The sequence below is a fragment of the Hevea brasiliensis genome, chromosome 12 (assembly GCF_030052815.1).
Source record: "Hevea brasiliensis isolate MT/VB/25A 57/8 chromosome 12, ASM3005281v1, whole genome shotgun sequence".
Lineage (NCBI taxonomy): Eukaryota > Viridiplantae > Streptophyta > Magnoliopsida > Malpighiales > Euphorbiaceae > Hevea > Hevea brasiliensis.
Window position 1 is genome coordinate 19641220 of NC_079504.1, and position 20637 is coordinate 19661856.

General features: G+C 31.3%; 1 protein-coding gene and 1 long non-coding RNA gene across 2 annotated transcripts in view; both read right to left on the minus strand.

Moving 5' to 3' along the window:
- Positions 1–214: 214 nt before the first annotated feature.
- On the minus strand, positions 215–3760 carry LOC131171350 (uncharacterized). The gene is made up of 3 exons (XR_009142021.1): positions 3322–3760; positions 2973–3084; positions 215–250 (listed from the first exon to the last, which is right to left on the minus strand). It is a non-coding gene; the product is annotated as an uncharacterized LOC131171350 (long non-coding RNA).
- Positions 3761–3966: 206 nt separating this feature from the next.
- Positions 3967–20637, minus strand: part of LOC131171117 (disease resistance protein RPV1-like) — a 44581-nt gene continuing 27910 nt past the window's right edge. Inside the window, exons 3-4 of the mRNA XM_058130574.1 lie at positions 6763–7068; positions 3967–5973 (exon numbers count right to left, since the gene is read on the minus strand). Coding sequence (XP_057986557.1) covers positions 3967–5973; positions 6763–7068 — 2313 coding nt within the window. The remainder of the gene's footprint in view (positions 5974–6762; positions 7069–20637) is intronic.

Sequence of the window (20637 nt, forward strand, 5' to 3'; positions counted from 1 at the left end):
TAACTTGGGCAGCTAATCACTGATGAAGGAAGGAGGAAGCAGAGCTTGCAATCTGATTAGAATTCCAAAGCGCTTCGTTCCTGTTTTTCCAAAGAGACCAAATTAGAGTGCATCTTCTGTGAGGAAACTCAATTATAGACAAACGAACAGGCTCGAAACCTGAGTTAACATAGAGTCACTACCACTGCATCTGCCATGGGGAAACTCAATATCTCATTTGGAGGATCAGGCCAGAATTGAACACAATGAGCTGCAGAATGCAATTTCACATAAGAGCCTTAATTTCAATGCCACAAGTTTCAATGTGCTAAAGAATCAGCAGTACAATTCTTCTTCTGAAAACATAAACTAAGTACACTCCATCAAGAAAGGAAATCATGTTAGAGATGAAACTTTAGCTTAAAAAAGTTGAATATACATACACATATTTCATGATCCATGCAAGAAATTGAATATGAATGTGAATAAAAAGGATTTTAGAATGGTGGAAGCTACTGTTTATCATAAATGCAGAGCATTTTCATAAATTACAGATGCTAATGATGTCAATAAATTAGAAGATCAAAATTTTATTAAAGGTGAAATTATTTCTTTATGTCACTTTGCTAAGAGGTGAAGAAACTAATTTAGTTACAGGTGTGTGGGATACACTAGATACCAAAGCTCCTATAAATACATAAATCTCCAGATATGAATATGCAAATTAATATTTCATAATAATTTTTGTTCAAAATTCATTCAAACAATTGTATCCATACCCATAAGTGCACTTAATGGTGTTAGCCCTTTTCCCTCGATTTGTTAACGACGCGATAGTTCAATAATCGATTTGTCATGAAATTTTCTTCAATCCTTGAATTGAAAAAGCATGAAAAACAGGTTACTATATTGTGCTTTCCCCAAAAATTTAACAATTTATACATCTTAATTAAATTTCTTTTTAGAGCTAAATTGGATTTGAAATGGAATAATTGTCTCTATATTCATTAAAATATCTTTTTTTTCTTGTTAAATATGATACTGCATATGGATGATCGGAATTCTCAGACTAAAAATATCTTAATTAAGGTACACTAGTATTATGGGATGATTAGGAAAAAAAATTATTTATCATAAACAATAATATAATTAAATTAATCTGGACATTATTTGTCATGAACTCCATACCATCCAAATCCATTTAAAAAAAAATCTTTATTCTCCTATACCATTCCATGAACTCCATACCATCCATATCCATGTGAAGATTATTTGTCAATAAGTTTTAATGTCTATAAATTATTTTTAGGACTATAAGGAGCAGTGATACTGAAATTGTTTTAAGGACCTCAATCAAGCCAAAAGGAAAGAACAAACAAACAAACAAACAAACAACACCGCTGATGGGCAGCATAGGGAAAAAAGGGACAACAATGATGGTGAGCATTAGTGATCAGCGAAAGCAGAACCTGAGATTTGGCAAATGATTGCATGGTTTTGCAACTGACAGCGGGAATTACACGATTGAATCATTTATTAAAATTTGTCATCCATCCTTGTGTTAAAACCAGTTTTCTCCATCCCACATGTCAATTATTCAACAAATTCTGGAATAAATCACTTCACAATTAGGACAAATAGAACACAAATTTAGCAATCAAATAAATTGGTTTACTAATTAAGAAGTTGATGATTTTAGCTTTATAAACAGAGTAATTCATAATCCCACTGAATTAATGCATCAAATAAAAAATCATGGCTAGAGGGTATGATTCAAATGGATTTGGCCAAGAGCACTAAAATATAGTAATAAGAGATTGGTCCTCAAAGAGTCCAATAAAAATCAAATGGAAGTAAAAAGAAAATGCAATATGAATTTTTTTTTTCTTTCTTTTTTTGTGGATCCTTACCCTAAATAAAGCAAAGATCTTAAAAGAAGGGGCACACTCCCTTCAAAGTTGGTTTTGATGAAAGAAAGAGCTACATAAAATCATTTAACGGCTGCCTAAAGGAAGGTTTATAATTTAATAGCTAGCAAAAGGATTGGAATCTTCATCAAAGAAAAAAAAAATCATCAAATACAAAACCAAGATTTTTTACTTGTTTTTTCTTTAACTAGCGTACAAAGCAAAGGACTAGATTTTTGTTTCTAAAGTGACACATGCCCAGGAGCTGCTTCTACTTTGCAATTCATTCTTTCCCCACTTACCAACTTAATCTCAGAAAGAGTGCTAGAAAATTTTCATGGTCCTACGAACTCAACTAGCATAACCACAAAGAGAAAAATCACGAAGCACTATGTTGAAACTTACTAGAGGAGGTAACAACCTTAACAAGTATCAAAATGGGTTTGTGAGTTTATTTTTCCTCTTCATTTTCAGCCACCAAAAATTTTCCACAGAAGAGGGTGAAGCATAATAAACATACACTAAACATTCTCTAATGGTAAGAAGAGATCTACATGATAAACAATAACATGGACAAACATAGAAAGAAACATCACAGCACAGGCACGTACACAAATTTAAATACTACATACGCATAGGAAGAGCAAGGATGAACAGAGTCAAGGAATCAACTATACGTATAAAACTCCTTTCTTCCAAATGCGTAATTTTATGACTATGGACATTTGGACAATAATTGAGGTGTTATTGGTGCCAGCTACAAATTTTAAAAAATTTATAATTGTAGACAAATTGCCTGGAAAGAGATCATGTAATTTTCTCTCAAAGAGGTGAAGGAACAAAAAAAAAAGAAAGGTCAAACAAGAAGGAGAGGGTGCACCAACAGAAGAAGGTAACGTTGACATATGGGTTCAATCATATACAACATAGCAAATGTTCAGCATAACATATTATGCAGATTTTAAATAATAGAAGCAAGATTCAAATGCCTAAGTTTCTGCAACTAGCGATTCAAACTTCTTTTGAGAAGCAAATTTTACAAATTAGAAATAGAATATGCAGCATTAGATCATAAAAGCAACTCACCTGAAATGGAAGACTTATAGTCGCTAATTAAGTTTGTGCAAGAGAGGGAGAAATTGGAGGCTACTAAAACCATAGGGCTTCTGAATCGTTGAGTGAAGAAGAGAAATGGAAGCTGAGAGTCAAAAAAATGTTGTATAAGAGAAGCAGTTCTTGAGAAAGGAAAAACGAAAAGGAAAAATAAAATCCAATATTACAGATCACAAGAATCGAAACAAATCAAACATAAATCTTTAGATTTCAAAGAAAATCCAACACTACAGATCAAAATAAATTACCAATATCATCCAAAAATAACAAAATCACAAGAGATAGAGAAGGGTTGGCATCGGAAACGACTCTAGAAACGTACAGGCGAGATGGTGAAGGCCGGGGTTGGCGTAGAGTTAGTCTGGAAGACGCCACTGAAGTCGCGAAAGATGGGCTCGTAAGACTCGCCAGATCAGAAAGTTGATGCCCAAAACAAATGAGATCCGACAGATCAGAAAGTTGATGCCCAGATTTGGAAGATGTCAACGCAGCTTGCTGATGGTGATAGGGGCAAAAGAAGAAGAAATAGAATGCGAATTAGAGATGTATGCGGGGATGGAGAAGTGTCTGCCGTCAGTTTTTTAATTTAATAACCGATCTAAATCATAATACCGAAAATTTTTTAAAATTTTAATTAAAACTGAAAAAAAATAATTAAACTGAATAAATAAAATAAAATTAATTTGATTTAATTTTTTGATTTAAATCGAATAATCTCATTCAAATTTCAAATCATCATTAATAGCATTTTAATTAGATTAGATATGTAAGAGTTTGAATGTCAAAACATTGTCATATGTCAAAATATCAGAAGAATGTAAAAATACAAAAATGGAGATGACTTACAGGGAAAGAGAGCCGCAAACCCAAGTTATCCACAATTAGTAGGGACGAATTTCAAAGAAATTTGTAGAATTTAGGAGCAAATTCACATGAAGAACTTGAAGGAACCATAGTAGCATCGTAGTTAATCCCATCCTGAGCATTTGAAAACTTCCATAAAGAAGTTTGGCCTCAATCTTTTAGGGTGTGTTTCCACCTCCTGATTGCCATTGATATTACTGGAGTAGAAGTCTTCCCTGCTTCTCTTATTGTTGGCATTTGCTGTTTCTTCTAATTGCTCCAGAAAATTGGCTTCTCTGCATATGTAAGGATTGCATTTGTTTAGCTCAACTTTGTCATATAACAAGTGGAACCCAAACCTTTTCACTTCCAAGTATCTCATATACCCTTTCTCAAGGTTGAGGTAGAATGATGCCTCGTTCTCCATGTCACAATTTTGTTTGAGCCAATCTAAAGAGGATGGCCATGAAATGCCATGGCCATCGTACCAAAAGATCACATGATCTGATTCTATGGTATTTTCCAAACAGAAATATTCACTTGTAAATCTGGCGCCTCTGCAGCCATTATTGTTTTTGAAACTGCTTCGACATGTTAAGTGTAAATTACCCACATGAACAAAAGGAGCCTTCAATTCTAGAATAGCACAAAAAACAAAACCCAGGAACATATTATTGAAGCAACCAGGAGGGAACGAAGTTTTTATAGATCCTGGGCCTTCACCACTCAACCACTCAGGAATTTTGCTTCCGAGTAAACCAACCAAAAAACGAGGATAACTTCTAGCTTTAATTCCCTGGATAGCATCTGCCATAATGGTGCCACGCGCATTTACGCAATTACAAATCAATTCATAACTAATTGATGATGGCAATTCTTCTATTGGAGTATCATTTAGAAACAATACTTCCAATGATGATAAACAGAAAATGTCAAGGGGCATTTTTACGAGTGCAGTGCCATCTAGATATAGATCTCGTAAAGAGCATAAACCACATAAAGGAGGCAATTTCTCTAGATTTGAACAGCCCCTGAGATGTAGAGTCTCAAGACATTTCAATTTACGAATGCTGTTTGGGAGACTATTAAGCTTTTTACATCTCTGCAAATACAAACTAACAAGGGAAGAGAGACGACCAATTAATGACGGCAATTCTTTCATTGGAGTATCACTTAGAGACAGTAATTCTAATGATGACAAAGAATCAATGTCAGGAGGAATTTCTACAAGTGCAGTGCCATCTAGATATAGCTTCTTTAAGGAGCATAAACCATATAAAGGAGGCAATTTCTCTAGATTTGAACAGCCCCAGAGATCTAGAGTCTCAAGACATTTCAATTCACAAATGCTGCTTGGGAGACTCTTAAGATTTTTACATCTCCGCAAATCCAAACTAACAAGTGAAGAGAGACGACCAATTGATGACAGCAATTCTTCCATTGGATTATCACTTAGAGACAGTAATTCTAATGATGACAAAGAACCAATGTCAGGAGGAATTTCTACAAGTGCAGTGCCATCTAGATATAGCTTCTTCAAGGAGCATAAACCATATAAAGGAGGCAATTTCTCAAGATTTGAACAGCCAACGAGATCTAGAGTCTCAAGACATTTCCATTCACTAATGCTGTTTGGGAGACTGTTGAGCATTTTACATCCTCTCAAATCTAACTCAACAATACCATTATTTGATGAGGGCAATACTTCTGAACTTTCCATAATCTGCGGAGACATGATGAGATTTGGGCAGAAACTGATATCAAGTCTTATAAAAGTATTGCAATATATAATTCTTGGAAGACTTCTAAGATTTTTGCAAAAGGAAATATTTAAGATCGAAAGATTGTCAAGAAATTGGATAGATGACGGAGACCACTCTTCCACTCCAGATTTAGAGAAATTTAAAAATTTTATGCCTCTCGGCATTTGTGGAAGACTTCTCAACTTTTTGCAACAAGTTAGATAAAGAGAATCGAGTCTTTTCAGGCACTGAATGGATGATGGAATCTCAATCAAACTCTTACAACCACCAAAATTTATCTTTTCGAGCTTTGTCATCATAGAAAAATCAGGGACTATTTTCAGATGCTTTGACCAATGAAGATCAAGAGATTTTAAGTTTGGCAAACACTGCATAACACAAATACACGAAATAATTTTTAACTATAAATTCTCAGAAAGCCCATATATAGACAGTCAGTGGCATAACTATAATTTTTCATAATTTTTTTATCATTCATAATAACATAAAAATATTATATCATTTTTTTCCTATCCATTTTTCATAATTTTAATATGCACTTTCGAAGTAAAATTTATCTTTAGTTAAAATTAAAATTTTAATTAAGTAAATAATAATAATAATAATAATAATAATAATAATTATTATTATTATTATTATTATTATTATTATGTGTAAAGATAAATATGTTCGTTTAATTTATATTTTTCAATTAAATTAATTATTTATATAAACATATTTTTCCTTTAAAGCTTAATTAATTATTACTCTTATACATACTAAGTTTTGGATTAGATTATAATTTGTAGTAGAGAAACTTTCTAATAATTAAATTAAATGGTCAGCCTTTTACTAAAGGAAAAAAAAAAAGAAATTATATTAACCACATATGATATGAATAATGTAAGATTTGTTAACAAAACTTTTACTCAATAATATACAATTATGACTATATTATAGTTAATCCTAAGATTTTCTATTCAATAAATTCAGTAAGTTATTTACAAAATGATAAGAAAAAAATTACTTAAAATATCTTAAAATTTTTAGATTGGTGAACTCTAAAATTGTTTTTTTTTTTTGTTTAAATCTAGGGGCTTAGCAATAAAATTTTTAATTGATGAAATTATAAAGGGAAAAAATGAAAACAAAGACAAATATATATATGTAAAGCTTACCGTAGATCCATTCCAGAGCTCTTCAACTTCGCTACGTGGCATGATGAGGTGGACAAGGTTTTCCATGGAAAAATTTAATGGCAAAGACTTGAAAGGGAATTCCTCCCAATGAAGTAATCTCAACTTGTAAGGAAGACTTGGAGCAATCCCCGTTAAATTTGATTCAAATCTGAATTTGGTAAAATTTGAGCAATCCCTGTAAAATTTGAGCAATCTCAAGTTGGGCATCCGTGAGAAGAATGAATCATTCAAATCTAGCCTTCCAATTTCAGACACGTTCAAAAGTAGGCCTTCAACTTTATTTGCCTAACAATCAATATCACACAGAAAGAGGAAGTTATATATCAATACTTTGCAAAGAAATACTTTGTAGTTTTCTTTTAAATGATATCATAATGTTTTATATATATGTACCTCATTATTAGTTGAGGTCGACATATCACAGATGTCATTAGAATTGCATAATATGATACCCTTCCGCCGAGCAATATCTTGACCCATTTCCACTATCAAATCGTGCATCTCTAACTTGTAATTCACAACAGTTACAAGACACTTATCCACTAGAAGTTCTATTCCAGAATGCGCAGTGAAATCACCATCTTTTAGTACATCTTCTATCCAATTTCTGCCATTTCCTTTCAAGAAACATGCAATATCTAAAAATATCCTCTTCTCCATTGGACCTAAATCATTATAACTTATTTCTAAGACATTCTGAATTTCGCATTTAGGATGTGTCTTCAGGTTATTCAATGTACTTTCCCAAAACTTAGTAGGCTTGCGGCGCAAATGAGAACCCAAAACTTTGAGAGCTAATGGAACACCTTTACAATAAGCTTGTACCCTTTCACACAACTCCATGTATTCCACCGGAGGATGCTTTTGATTGAAGGCTTTCATACTTAACAGCTGACGAGCATCACCATAATTCATTGCCTTAACCTCATATACTTCTTCAGCACTGCTAAGGACTTGTTTGTCTCTACTTACTAAAATGATTCTACTTCCCAGACCAAAACAATCATCATCATTTATAGCTAAAGCTTCTAGTTGCTCTGGATCATTAACATCATCAAGAACAGCAAGAACTTTCTTCCTATTAAGTGAATCCTTAATGAAAGTGGGTACCACACTGAGCATTTCTAGATTTCTAATTTCAATCCCCAAGAGTTCCGAAAAAAAGCTTTTTCTTAAATCAACTAGCCCATATTTTTCTGATTTTTCCCTAACATTGCGAAGAAAGCAAAAGCAATCAAATTGATTATACATTCGACTAACTAGAACTTCAGCTATGGTGGTCTTTCCAATACCACCCATTCCCCAAATTCCTATTACCCGAACATTTGTTGGGTCAATGCATAACAATGATTTGATTTTATCAACATGTAAATCAATCCCAACTAAGCTAGTAGAAGCAGTAAACGAGATGGGATACAATTTCTTCAGAATGCTGTCAGCGACTTCTTCACATAGTTGGGATTCAGGCCTAAAACAATAAGATGAACAGACAATGTAACAAGTCCATGATAATAAATAAAAGAATAGAGAAAGAACATATACAATTTTAACAACTTGATATATAATTTTAATATATGCATGAGTATAGATTAAAACTACAGGTCATGAATCATTTCATACAAATACAAATGTAGAGGAAATAAATGTATTAACAAATATTTTTAAAGTAAGGTTTTTATTATCAAATACTTCCCAGAAATTAAGGTTTTAATTATCAAGTCCTTTCCAGAAATTGAGTGAAGTTTTTTATTATCATTTTGGCATTTTAAGTTCTTGGCTGGAAAGTTTAAAGGTTCCATAATTAGTTTTTATATTATACAGGTGCAGAGCTAAAAACAGTTGGAATCCCATCAACATCAGAGGGGCTTACGCGAAAGAACCAATCGCCTCATTAATTAAGAAATATTTAAATTTTCTCTCATGGGGACAACTTTTGCAGTATAAAATTAAAAAAAAAATAGAAATAATTTCACTGGATACAAGATAGAAAAGGTGGGTTTTGTAGTATAAAATCAAAAAATAGAAATAATTTAACTGGATACTAGAAAGAGAAGGTGGGTTCATAAACCTGATGTCTCCATTGTATATCTTTTGTGGCAGTTGTAGAGTCCTCTATAATTTGAGATTTTAATTATAAGATCTTAAACTCAAGTAACTATAATCTATAGTTAATTAATTATGCACCATATATTGTTCTATCACCATTAAGTATGCAGTTGTGGAGTCCTTCATTTGTTAATTAAGTTCTCACTAGGGGATATAATTACAAAAAGTTAATGATTAATTTAGACGGTAGAAACGAAATTAAACCTTAAAAAAGTAGAGATTGATTTTATATTTTTATTTTCAATAAAATAGAATTTAAATATTTTATAAAATTATTAAATTTTTAAAATATAATTTATTAATAAAAATAAATTTTTATGCAATTTATTATTTAAAATATATAAAATTAAATAAGTGTTAGTATTTTTCGAATAATAATAATCGAATTTATGATAAGTTTGAACAATCGATTGATGAGATTGATGAGTTATTGCTTCTTTTAACGCGTATGAAATCTAAGAGGTAAGTGAGAGGAAATTGAGAGGCACGATTTTTCTAAAGCAACTCTTCTTTAATTTATTGACTTGACTTCAGCTTTGCAGTCTTTTTGTCAATTAGTGAATTTCATTAAGTCAGTCTGTGCATGTGAAGGGGAATATTAGGTTTGAAAAAAATTCTTTTTGTTATTTACAAAAATACCGATAAAATATATTTATCATGATGTATATGTAAATTTATATTTATAAATTGTTACCAATTCATATTATATCGTGGTTCGTAATTTTTAGTAACATAATTTACTTTGCTTTGTAATTTTAACAATGACAATATCATATTAATTGTTTACTAATAATTTTTAGTAAAATATATTTATTATTAAATTTATAAATAATTTTAATTTTAAGTATAAATTAAAATTTTAATATTAATGTAATAATAATTCTACTTATACAAAAATCTTATTATAATTTTTAATATAATAATTCTATAATCTTAACCCTATTAATTCATTAAAAAAATTATTTAATTTATTATAATAAAATTAATAAAAACCTTAAACACTAAATATGACTTTTACTAATTTATTTTATTAATTGTTCTAAATATTTACAAATTTATAATATAAAAAATAAATTTTATTTTAATTTTATATGTGTAGGAAGGAGGGAAGAATAATAGGATAAACAAAAACATCTTAACATAATTATAAAATTACTAGTATAAATTAACTCTTTAATTAACATAATTATAAAACTATTATTCAAAGATTAACTATTTAATTAAATAAAAAATTTACATTTATATAAATAGATATGAAATTATAATCATATTCATTAATAACTATTTTATTTGTTACAGATTTATAACTTTGTTTAAAAAAAATATTTTGAATGAATAAGCTTTAACTGGGCATTCAGAGAATTTAAATTTTTAATTTAATTCAAATATAACAACTACTTTATTCATTATAAATTTATAGCTATTTTTTTTAAAAAAAATTATTGATACCGACAAAAATATAATTTTAACCAAATTTAGAATTTATATATATAAATTTTTTAACTATTTTAATTTCAAAATAAAATATTTTTATATTCTTTAATTATTTTCAGCTATAATAAATTAAAAAATAATTTTATCGAAAAAATTACAAAATTATTAGAATATCATTTGAATTTTGACTAATTTAATTAGACAGAATAAAACTAACATTAATTTTATAATCTTGATAAAATTAATAAAATTAAAATTTTAAATAAAATTAAAAAAATTTCTTAAATTTTTTTATTTATTAGTCCTATTTTCAAAAAAAATTATTTTTCATCAATAAAATATTTTAATTTATAAATTTATAAAAATTAAACATACTATTCGTAAAAATCATTTAGACTTTATATAAAATAAATTTTGATTTCTGCATTAAAAGATAATAAAATATCATAATATCAAATATTAATGCTCATTTACTTTAAAATTTTGTCTATTTAAATAAGTTTTATGTTATCATCTAATTATTTAAATATATAAGTATTTAAAGTTATATTAAAGAATAAAATTAATATATAATGTATAAGTATAACAATATATTTTTAAATTATATAATTTAAGTTTTCACCAAAATATTTATGATATATACTTCTTTGTTATAAAATTTCAATTTATTAAAATTTTTAAATAATGTTATATAAAATTATATATAAAAATAATAACAAATATAAAAATATGAATAGAAAGATTTATGATTTGATAAAAAAATTATATATAACTAAAAAAAAATTGAGAGCAAAAAGTTTTGTACTAATAAGATGGATATTTTAATTGAATTTTTTTTTTGTAAATTATTTATTCAAATAGAAGCTTTAAAAAAAATTTAGTGCACATAAAAGTAAAAAGAAAGGGGAACAAATGGCAATATGGCACATCAGGATAATATATTTACATATATTCATGCAAATAAAGTGAAAATTAAAAAAATATATATATATATTTTTTTTAAAATAAATCATAAAAAATAGATTATAAACAAATAATATATTTTACATGAAAGCAAATATGATTTTTTTATTTCTTCTTAAAGTTTTATAAAAGAACCTATATTCTAGTCTTATAAAAAGACTTACATTTCTGCTCCAATTTTTGGTTTCCTTTGTAGAGTCTTACAAAAGGACCTATATATTATTAAATTTATTCTATTAGATTTTGTTCAAAAGAAATATCAACAAAAATTTGACAAATTGCCATCCCTGAATTATCTGCATATATTCTTCAGATATTTTTTTCTACCTTCTTTGAAATACGAACAAAAAAAAGGTAAATATAAGAGAGGCCTAAATACTTTTTAAGTTATAATTATTGACTATAGCTTACAGGAAGTTTCGATGAGAATGATATATATAAATGCGGAATGCTGACACAAACAGAGAATTAGAATTTGTCAAATTTTCCCTCGTAAGGACAACTCTTGTAGAAGAATCAAATTAAAAAAATAAAAATAAAAAATAAAAATACTTTAACCGATAGGACTTAGCCCGATTCCTAAAGTTTCGAATCAAATGAGAAACTATACCGAAACTTAAAACAAAAAAGCTCATTACTATAAAAAGCAAATTATATCAAAATGAACTTGTATTATTGTATTTATTATTTTAGTTTGATTTTAATTCTTTATCAAGAATCAAATTAGAATCGAACTAAAGAATTTATTTATATAATTTTTAATATTTTTTAAATATATTTTTCTAAAGAATATAAGAGAGTTATTGCTTCTTTTAATGTAAATGGGATCAAGAGGAAAGTGAGAGGAAACTGGGAGGCACTACTTTTCTAAAGTATATAAAAGAGTTATTACTTCTTTTAATGCAAACGGAATCAAAAGGAAAATGAGAGGAAACTGAGAGGTACTACTTTTCTAAAGTATGCAAGAGAGTTATTGCTTCTTTTAATGCAGACGGGATCAAGAGGAAACTGAGAGGAAACTGGGAGGTACTATTTTTCTAAAGTATACAAGAGAGTTATTACTTCTTTTAATGCAGACGACATCAAGAGGAAGGTGAGAGGAAAGTGGGAGGCACTACTTTTCTAAAGTATATAAGAGAGTTAAAGTGAGAGAAAACTGAGAGGTACTACTTTTCTAAAGTATATAAGAGAGTTATTGCTTCTTTTAATGAAAATGGGATCAAGAGGAAAGTGAGAGGAAACTAGGAGACACTACTTTTTTAAAGTATATAAGAGAGCTATTGTTTCTTTTAATGCAAATGGGATCAAGAGGAAAGTGAGAGGAAACTGGGAGGCACTACTTTTCTAAAGCATATAAGAGAGTTATTGCTTCTTTTAATGCAGACTTGATCAAGAGGAAAGTGAGAGAATACTGGGAGGTACTACTTTTCTAAAGTATATAAAAGAGTTATTACTTCTTTTAATGCAGACAGGATCAAGAGGAAAGTGAGAGGAAACTAGGAGGTACTACTTTTCTAAAGTATATAAGAGAGCTATTGCTTCTTTTAATGCAAGTGGGATCAAGAGGAAAGTGAGAGGAAACCGGAAGGCATTACTTTTCTAAAGTATATAAGAGAGTTATTGCTTCTTTTAATGTAGACGGGATCAAGAGGAAAGTGAGAAGAAACTGGGAGACACTACTTTTCTAATGTATATAAGAGAGTTATCACTTCTTTTAATGCAGATAGGATCAAGAGAAAAGTGAAAGGAAACTGGGAGGCACTACATTTCTAAAGCAACTCTTCATTAATTTATTGACTCAACTTCAGCTTTGTAGTCTTTTGTCAATTAGTCAATTCCATTAAGTTAGCGTGTGTATGTGAAGGGGAATATTAAGTTTTAAAAAAAAAACAATATCTTATTAATTTGTTAATAATAATTTTTAGTAAAATATATTCATTGTTAAATTTATAAATAATTTTAATTACAAATATAAATTAAAATTTTAATATTAATGTAATAATAATTCTACTTATACAAAAAAAATCTTATTATAATTTCTAACATAATAATTCTATAATCTTAACACTATTAATTCATTAAAAAAGTATTTAATTTATTATAATAAAATTAATAAAAACCTTAAGCACTAAATCTAACTTTTACTAATTTATTTTATTAATTGTTCTAAATATTTACAAACTTATAATATAAAAAAAATTATTTTAATTATATATGTGCAGGAGGGAGGGAAGAATAATAGGATAAACAAAAAAATCTTAACATAATTATAAAATTATTATTCAAAGATTAACTATTTAATTAAATAAAAAAATTTACATTTATATAAATAGATATGAAATTATAATCCTATTCATTAACAACTATTTTATTTATTACAAATTTATAACTTTGTTACAAATTTAAATATATTTTATATTTAAATAAGTATTTATATAAACAAATTCGAGTAATAGATATTTAATATGTAAAATTTAAACCCAACCCGAACGCATCATATGTAACACCCCTATTTGCATAGCCTGATACATTTTACTGTTTTGGTGATCGGTGTCGGTCCGGACAATTAAGAGGATTAGAACCACATCTAAGACACTTAGATAAACCCTGAAAGCAAATAATTAGTAATTGCCAGATAATGTGGAAACCCATATATAATTATTATTTGTTATTATTTTATTTTAATTAGCTTACAATAATTTAATATATTTATAAAAAAAAATACATATATATATATATATATATATATATATATATATATATATTTTATTGGATGGTTTGCTTATTTATTTTTAGATATATATATTATTTTTGAAATTAAATATATATCTGCAATCTGAACAACCCAGTTCAATAATAACTCTTATCCCATTCTACACCTAATAGAACCCTTGAAATATATATATATACCATAATCATCTCCTCTGCTAAACTTTGCTCTCAAAACCTGATTGTCACCTCCTTTTCCTATCAAATACTCTCAATAGAAAATCCCTAAACTTTTCCTTCTCTATTCATCACCTTCGATTCTGTTTTTAAGGTAAAAATTCTCATTCTTTTTTCAATAATGGGTGAATTTGATTTTATTTTCTTCCCTTGATTTGTTACAACTACTTTAGAAATTTATTTTCTCTTTGACCATTGGTATTGAATTGGGTTGATCATGATTAATAATAACATTGAATTTAGATTTTATATATATATATATATATATATCCATCGAATTCCTATGAATTCGTCCCTGTTCGTGTTCACCGAATCATATATATATATATATATATATATATATATATATATATATATATATATATATATATTAAAGTTATTTTATTTTATTATTATTTAATATTTTTCTTTTATATTTTGGGTATGTAGGAGATTCAAATATTCATTCTGTCAGCTGAAATTGTCTCTCTTTAATTGAAAATAACTATTGTCTTGGAGGTTCCAGGTGAGTGGTAATTATAGTACATGACACCGTTTTAGTCCCTTTTAAAATTTCTTAGCATTAAGTTTGTTATTAAATGAAATTTTAAATCAATATTTTAACAATTATTTTATATGTTATTTTCTAGAGTTTTATTTTATTATTGAATTTTATTTCGATTTTGATTAAATAATTAATTTTGTCAACTATCTCTGCATTAGACCCATTAGGATTCCGGGAACAGGCCTTTAATGTATTTATATTGATTGATATTTGACTATAAAATTTATCGATGTGTTACACTGAATTGATTTGAGATTGATTTGATTTTATTGACTCTCTGAAACTATTGAAATACACTATTGGAATTGTGCTATTAGTTATTATTTGCTATCTAAATTTTTTATTGATTTTGATTGATTTGTACAAATTGATTTTCTATTTCGAATTGGTACACATGCCCGATGTCACTGTTTACATTATCCGCCCCGTGTGGACTATCACGGTATTAGGTTGCATTGTTGAGTCATGCATCATTGTAGTTTATGGTTTGCATTAGTATCATATGCATTGATATCTGTGAAAGAGGAGGAAGCTATCTAATATCTGGTAGCGCGCTTACCATCTGGCCTTTGGTGATGTGGGGTATCATCACCCTGGTGCACTGTACCATAAAATTTTATTGATGAATTTCTTTTATATATATGTTTTATGAAGTTATTTTATTAATGATTTTGACAGCATGAGCATGATTTTATTGAATAGAAAATTTATTGTGAAATTAATTAAGCGTCTGCCTGTTCCTATTCCGTTGTGTGCTATAATTATCATTCATTGAGCATCTAGCTCAAACCACGTTTTCTCATGCATTATCTGTTTGGATCGGTAGAATTCTGGTGATCCAAATATTGATCCATTTTACGGAGAGGACAACTTTGATTTTGTTCTCATGGTATGCGAATTCATGTTTTCTCGGGCTAATAATTAGTTTAGTTTATTGAGCAGTTTAAATTTTTATTTGAAATATGTAGAGACTCATGATTTACTTATGGGATATTTATGATGTTTATTGACATTTTGTTTATTTGGATTTTGTCTATTTTTGGGATTAGTAAGTGACAATATATTCATTCAAGATACTCTGATAAGGCTTGCATGATTTAAGAATACTTAAATTATCGCGATCCATGATTCGTAATTTTGGGTCGTGACAAAGTTGGTATCAGAGCTCGATTGAGGTCTAGTAAACTTGTGGAGTATAGGATCCTTAACGTCTTTTCAGTTTATCATTGCTTCAGATATCTGCGTCCTTCATACTTTTTCACCTGTCTTAATTTGGCTCACATTTTCAAATTTAATGCTTGTTTATTAAAATGAATAGGTGCACAGTGCATTAGGCGTAAGAGGAGAACTAGGGCCAAGGGTCTTAATGGTGCAAACCTTGATCCAACAGGGGAGGTACCACCTCAAACTATTAATCAGACATCTGAACAGACGCCTATGGCTAAGACTGGGGCACAACCATTCCAATTAGCTACTGCATCTCAAGCACCTAGGGCTGGTCAAGTTACTGTGGCAGATCTGGCAGTGGGATTGCATGCAGTGAATTGTGCTGTTAATACTATAGCTGAGTACCTTACAACTCAACCACAGCAACCAGTGGTTGGCTCTACTTCAGCACCAGCTCAGGATAGGGCTCGATTCCTTGACTCTACAGACTTTCTCAAGCTAAAACAAAAGGAATTCACTGGAGAGAATGCATTAGCTGATCCCTTAGATTTTCTAGATGACATGGAGAGGTGTTATGACACTATGGGTTGCAGTAGTGCTAGGATGGTGATGTTGGCAGGAAATCAGCTTAAGGGAGTTGCTCGTGAGTGGTATATCTCTAAGAAAAATGGGCGACTTGAAGGTTCTATCCTCTAGCCTAAGTTTCACTCTCTCTTCTTGGAGCGATTTCTCCCTCCTAGTGTTTAAGAGGCTAAGGCTTTGGAGTTTGAAACCTTGAAGCAAGGTAAAATGACAGTTACAGAGTATGAGATGAAGTTTACCAAATTATCCCTTTTTGGTAAACACTTGATTCCAAATGAGGAGAAGAAAGCTCGCAGGTTTGAAAGGGGCTTACGAGACAGGCTAATTGATCGTGTAGCTCCTTTACGACTACCTAAATATGAGGAGGTGGTTGATCGGGCTAGACAGATGGAGATGTATGATGATGAACGTTGGGCTCGTGAGCAGCGCAAGCAGTTTAAGAAAGATAGTCAAGGTAATCAACTTAACAGAGGACAAAGTCATCAGGGTTCTTATCAGGATAATAAGCAGGGTTCTCAGTCTACAGTTGGCAATAGGGCACATCAATGCAGGTTGGTCGGGGGCGTGGCGGAGGACACATGCAGGGAATGCTCGGTATAACCAAATTAGCACTGAGCCTATTACCACTCTTTGTCAGCATTGTGGTAAGCCACATAAGGGCACTTGTCATTGGGTCACTGGAGCATGCTTTGGTTGTGGACAGCTGGGACACCATAGACAGGACTGTCCTACTAGTGAGACAACTCAGGGTGCTGGTCAAGCAACACATTCTGCTCCCTCTCAGGCTCAACCAGTTTCACAGTATAGTGGTAGAGGTCAGGGTTTTGGTGGTCGCGGTCAGGGTGGTAGAGGTTCTGGTGGTAGAGGATTTGGTCAAACTCGGGGGACGGGCATGCAGTGGTAGAGGTCAAGCTAGGGTTTTGCTTTGACTCGTGAGGATGCTCGGGCATCTAATCACGATGATGTGATTACACTTCCTATTTGCTCATTTGATGCTAGAGTACTATTTGATCCTGGTTCCAGTTATTCCTTTGTTTCTCCATACTTTTCCATGAGATTTAATACACCACCTACTTTGTTAGAGTATCCTTTATCTGTATCAACACCTATGGGGGATGCAATAGACACTGATATGGTGTATAGGGGATGTATAGTGCACATTGGAGATAGGGAATTAGCTGCAGATCTTGTTTCTTTGGATATGTTTGAGTTTGATGTGATTTTAGGCATGGATTGGTTAGCCACTTATCACGTTTCATTGGATTGTCATAATAAAGTTGTACTCTTTAGAATTCCTGGGGAGGCAGAATTTCAATTTCAGGGAGATCGCAATATAGCCTCTAGTAATCTTATCTCCGTAGTGAGTGCTAGACAATTATTGCGAAAGAGGTGTAAAGGGTATCTAGCTTATGTTAGAGATGTTCAGGTAGAAGGTGCAGGTTTGGAGAATGTTGCGATGGTTAAGGAGTTTCTGATGTGTTTCGGAAGATTTATCGGGTTTACCCGGAGTGAGAGGAAGAGTTTGTTATAGACTTAGTTCCTGGTACTGAGCCCATATATATGCCACCTTATCGTATGGCACACGCAGAAGTTAAGGAGTTCAAGCAGCAACTAAATGACCTAAAATATAAGGGGTTTATACGCCCTAGTGTTTCTCCATGGGGTGCTCCTGTGTTATTTGTACGGAAGAAGGATGGGTCTTTGAGAATGTGCATTGATTATAGGCAATTGAATAAGGTAACTGTGCGTAATAAGTATCCTCTTCCACGTATAGATGACCTGTTTGACCAACTTCAAGGTGCAAAGTATTTTTCAAAGATTGATCTTTGATCTGGGTATCATCAATTGAGGGTCAAGAAAGAAGACATACTCAAGACGGCCTTTAGGACTAGGTATGGACACTATGAATTTCTTGTAATGTCTTTTGGTCTTACCAATGCTCCGGCCGCTTTTATGGATCTCATGAATAGAGTTTTCAAGCCTTTCTTAGATCAATTTGTTATAGTGTTCATCGATGACATTCTAGTGTACTCAAAGAGTAAGGAGGAGCATGAGCAGCATTTGAGAATTGTCCTTCAGACCTTACGAGAACACAAGCTATATGCCAAGTTCTCAAAATGTGAGTTCTGGTTAGATAGTGTGGCTTTCCTAGGCCATACAGTATCGAAGGATGGGGTGTGCGTTGATAAGAAGAAAGTTGAGGCAGTGCTTCATTGGCCTAGACCCACAACTGTGTCAGAGATTCGTAGTTTCTTGGGTTTAGCAGGGTATTATAGACGGTTTGTTCAAGACTTCTCTCGTATTGCAGCACCTTTAACTAAATTGACACAGAAGAATGTGAAATTTCAGTGATGCGAGGCTTGTGAAAAAGTTTTGAGGAGCTTAAGACTTGTTTAACTCTGACACGATGTTAGCCCTTCCATCCGGATCGGGGTTATGTAGTATATTGTGATGCTTCTAGGATTGGTTTAGGATGTGTTTTGATGCAACATGGGCGGGTTATTGCATATGCTTCGTCAATTGAAAAGGCACGGCGAATTATCCAACTCATGATTTGGAAATGGTGCGATAATTTTTGTTTTGAAAATCTGGAGACACTATCGTATGGTGAGACTTGTGAAATCTTCACGACCACAAAAGTCTCAAATACATCTTTGACCAACGTGATCTTAATCTTAAGCAAAGAAGATGGGTAGAATTGTGAAGGATTATGATTGCACCATCTGATATCATCTGGAAAAGCTAATGTAGTGGTGATGCTCTAAGCGGGAAGTCTTCTGGTAGTTTAGCCCATATATCTACCAAGATGAGGCCTCTGATTAGTGAATTACATGGGTTGCTAGATCAGGGAGTAGAGTTTGAAATCATAGCTCGATCATTCTTAGCACATTTTCGAGTTAGGCCTATCTTGATTGATCGAATTAAAATTTTGCTCAAAAGAGGGATTCTTAGTTGTGTGAGATTATAGATAATATTCATCAAGACCAAGCTCAAGGATTCATGTTGAATGATGATGGAGTTCTTCGTTATGGCACTAGACTTTGTGTCCCCAATGTTGATTAGTTGAGAAGAGAAATCATGGAGGAGGCACACCATTACCTTTACAGTACACCCGAGTTCAACTAAGATGTCTTGTGATTTAAGGGAGCATTATTGGTGGGGTGGCATGAAGAGGATATTGCGGACTTTGTTGCTAAATGTTTGACTTGTCGTGAGTTAAAGCGAACATCGAGAGACCATCTAGGTTACTTGACCATTGCCTATTCTCGAGTGGAAATGGGAGCATATTGCCATGGACTTTGTTGTGGGTTTACCTAGTACGAGGTGGTTACAATGCAATGCAGGTGATAGTGGATGATTGACAAAATCTGCTCATTTCCTTCCTTTGAAGACTACATATGACTTTGCTAAACTTGCACAGTTGTATATAAACAAGATTTTTAGTCTTCATGGAGTTCCAGTTTCCATTGTCTCTGATCGTGGTACTCAGTTTACTTCTCGATTTTGGAAGAAATTCCAAGAATCTTTAGAAACACGAGTAGACTTTAGTACTGCTTTTCACCCTCAGACGGATGGACAGTCAGAAAGGACCATACAGACATTAGAGGACATGCTTCGTGCATGCGTTATGGATTTTGGTGGCTGTTGGGATCATCATTTGCCTTTAGTGGAGTTTGCTTATAATAACAGTTATCAGGCAAGTATAGAGATGGCTCCATATGAGGCATTATATGGTCGAAAGTGTAGGTCACCGGTTTGTTGGGATGAAGTTAGAGAAAGAAGGCTTACTAGACCAGAGTTGATACAATTAACTTCAAAGAAAGTTCGACTAATTCGTGATCGACTTTTAATTGCTCAAAGTCAACAGAGAAGTTATGCTGACCCTAAGCGTAAAGATGTAGAATTTATGATTGGTGATCATGTATTTCTGAGAGTTTCCCTTATGAAAGGAATCATGAGGTTTGGGAAGAAAGGGAAGCTTAGCCCTCGTTTTGTTGGTCCATTTGAAATTTTGGAGAGAATTGGAGCAGTTGCTTACCGTTTAGCCCTTCCACCTAGTTTTGCACATGTACATCCAGTTTTCCATATTTCTATGCTTAGGAAGTATGTAC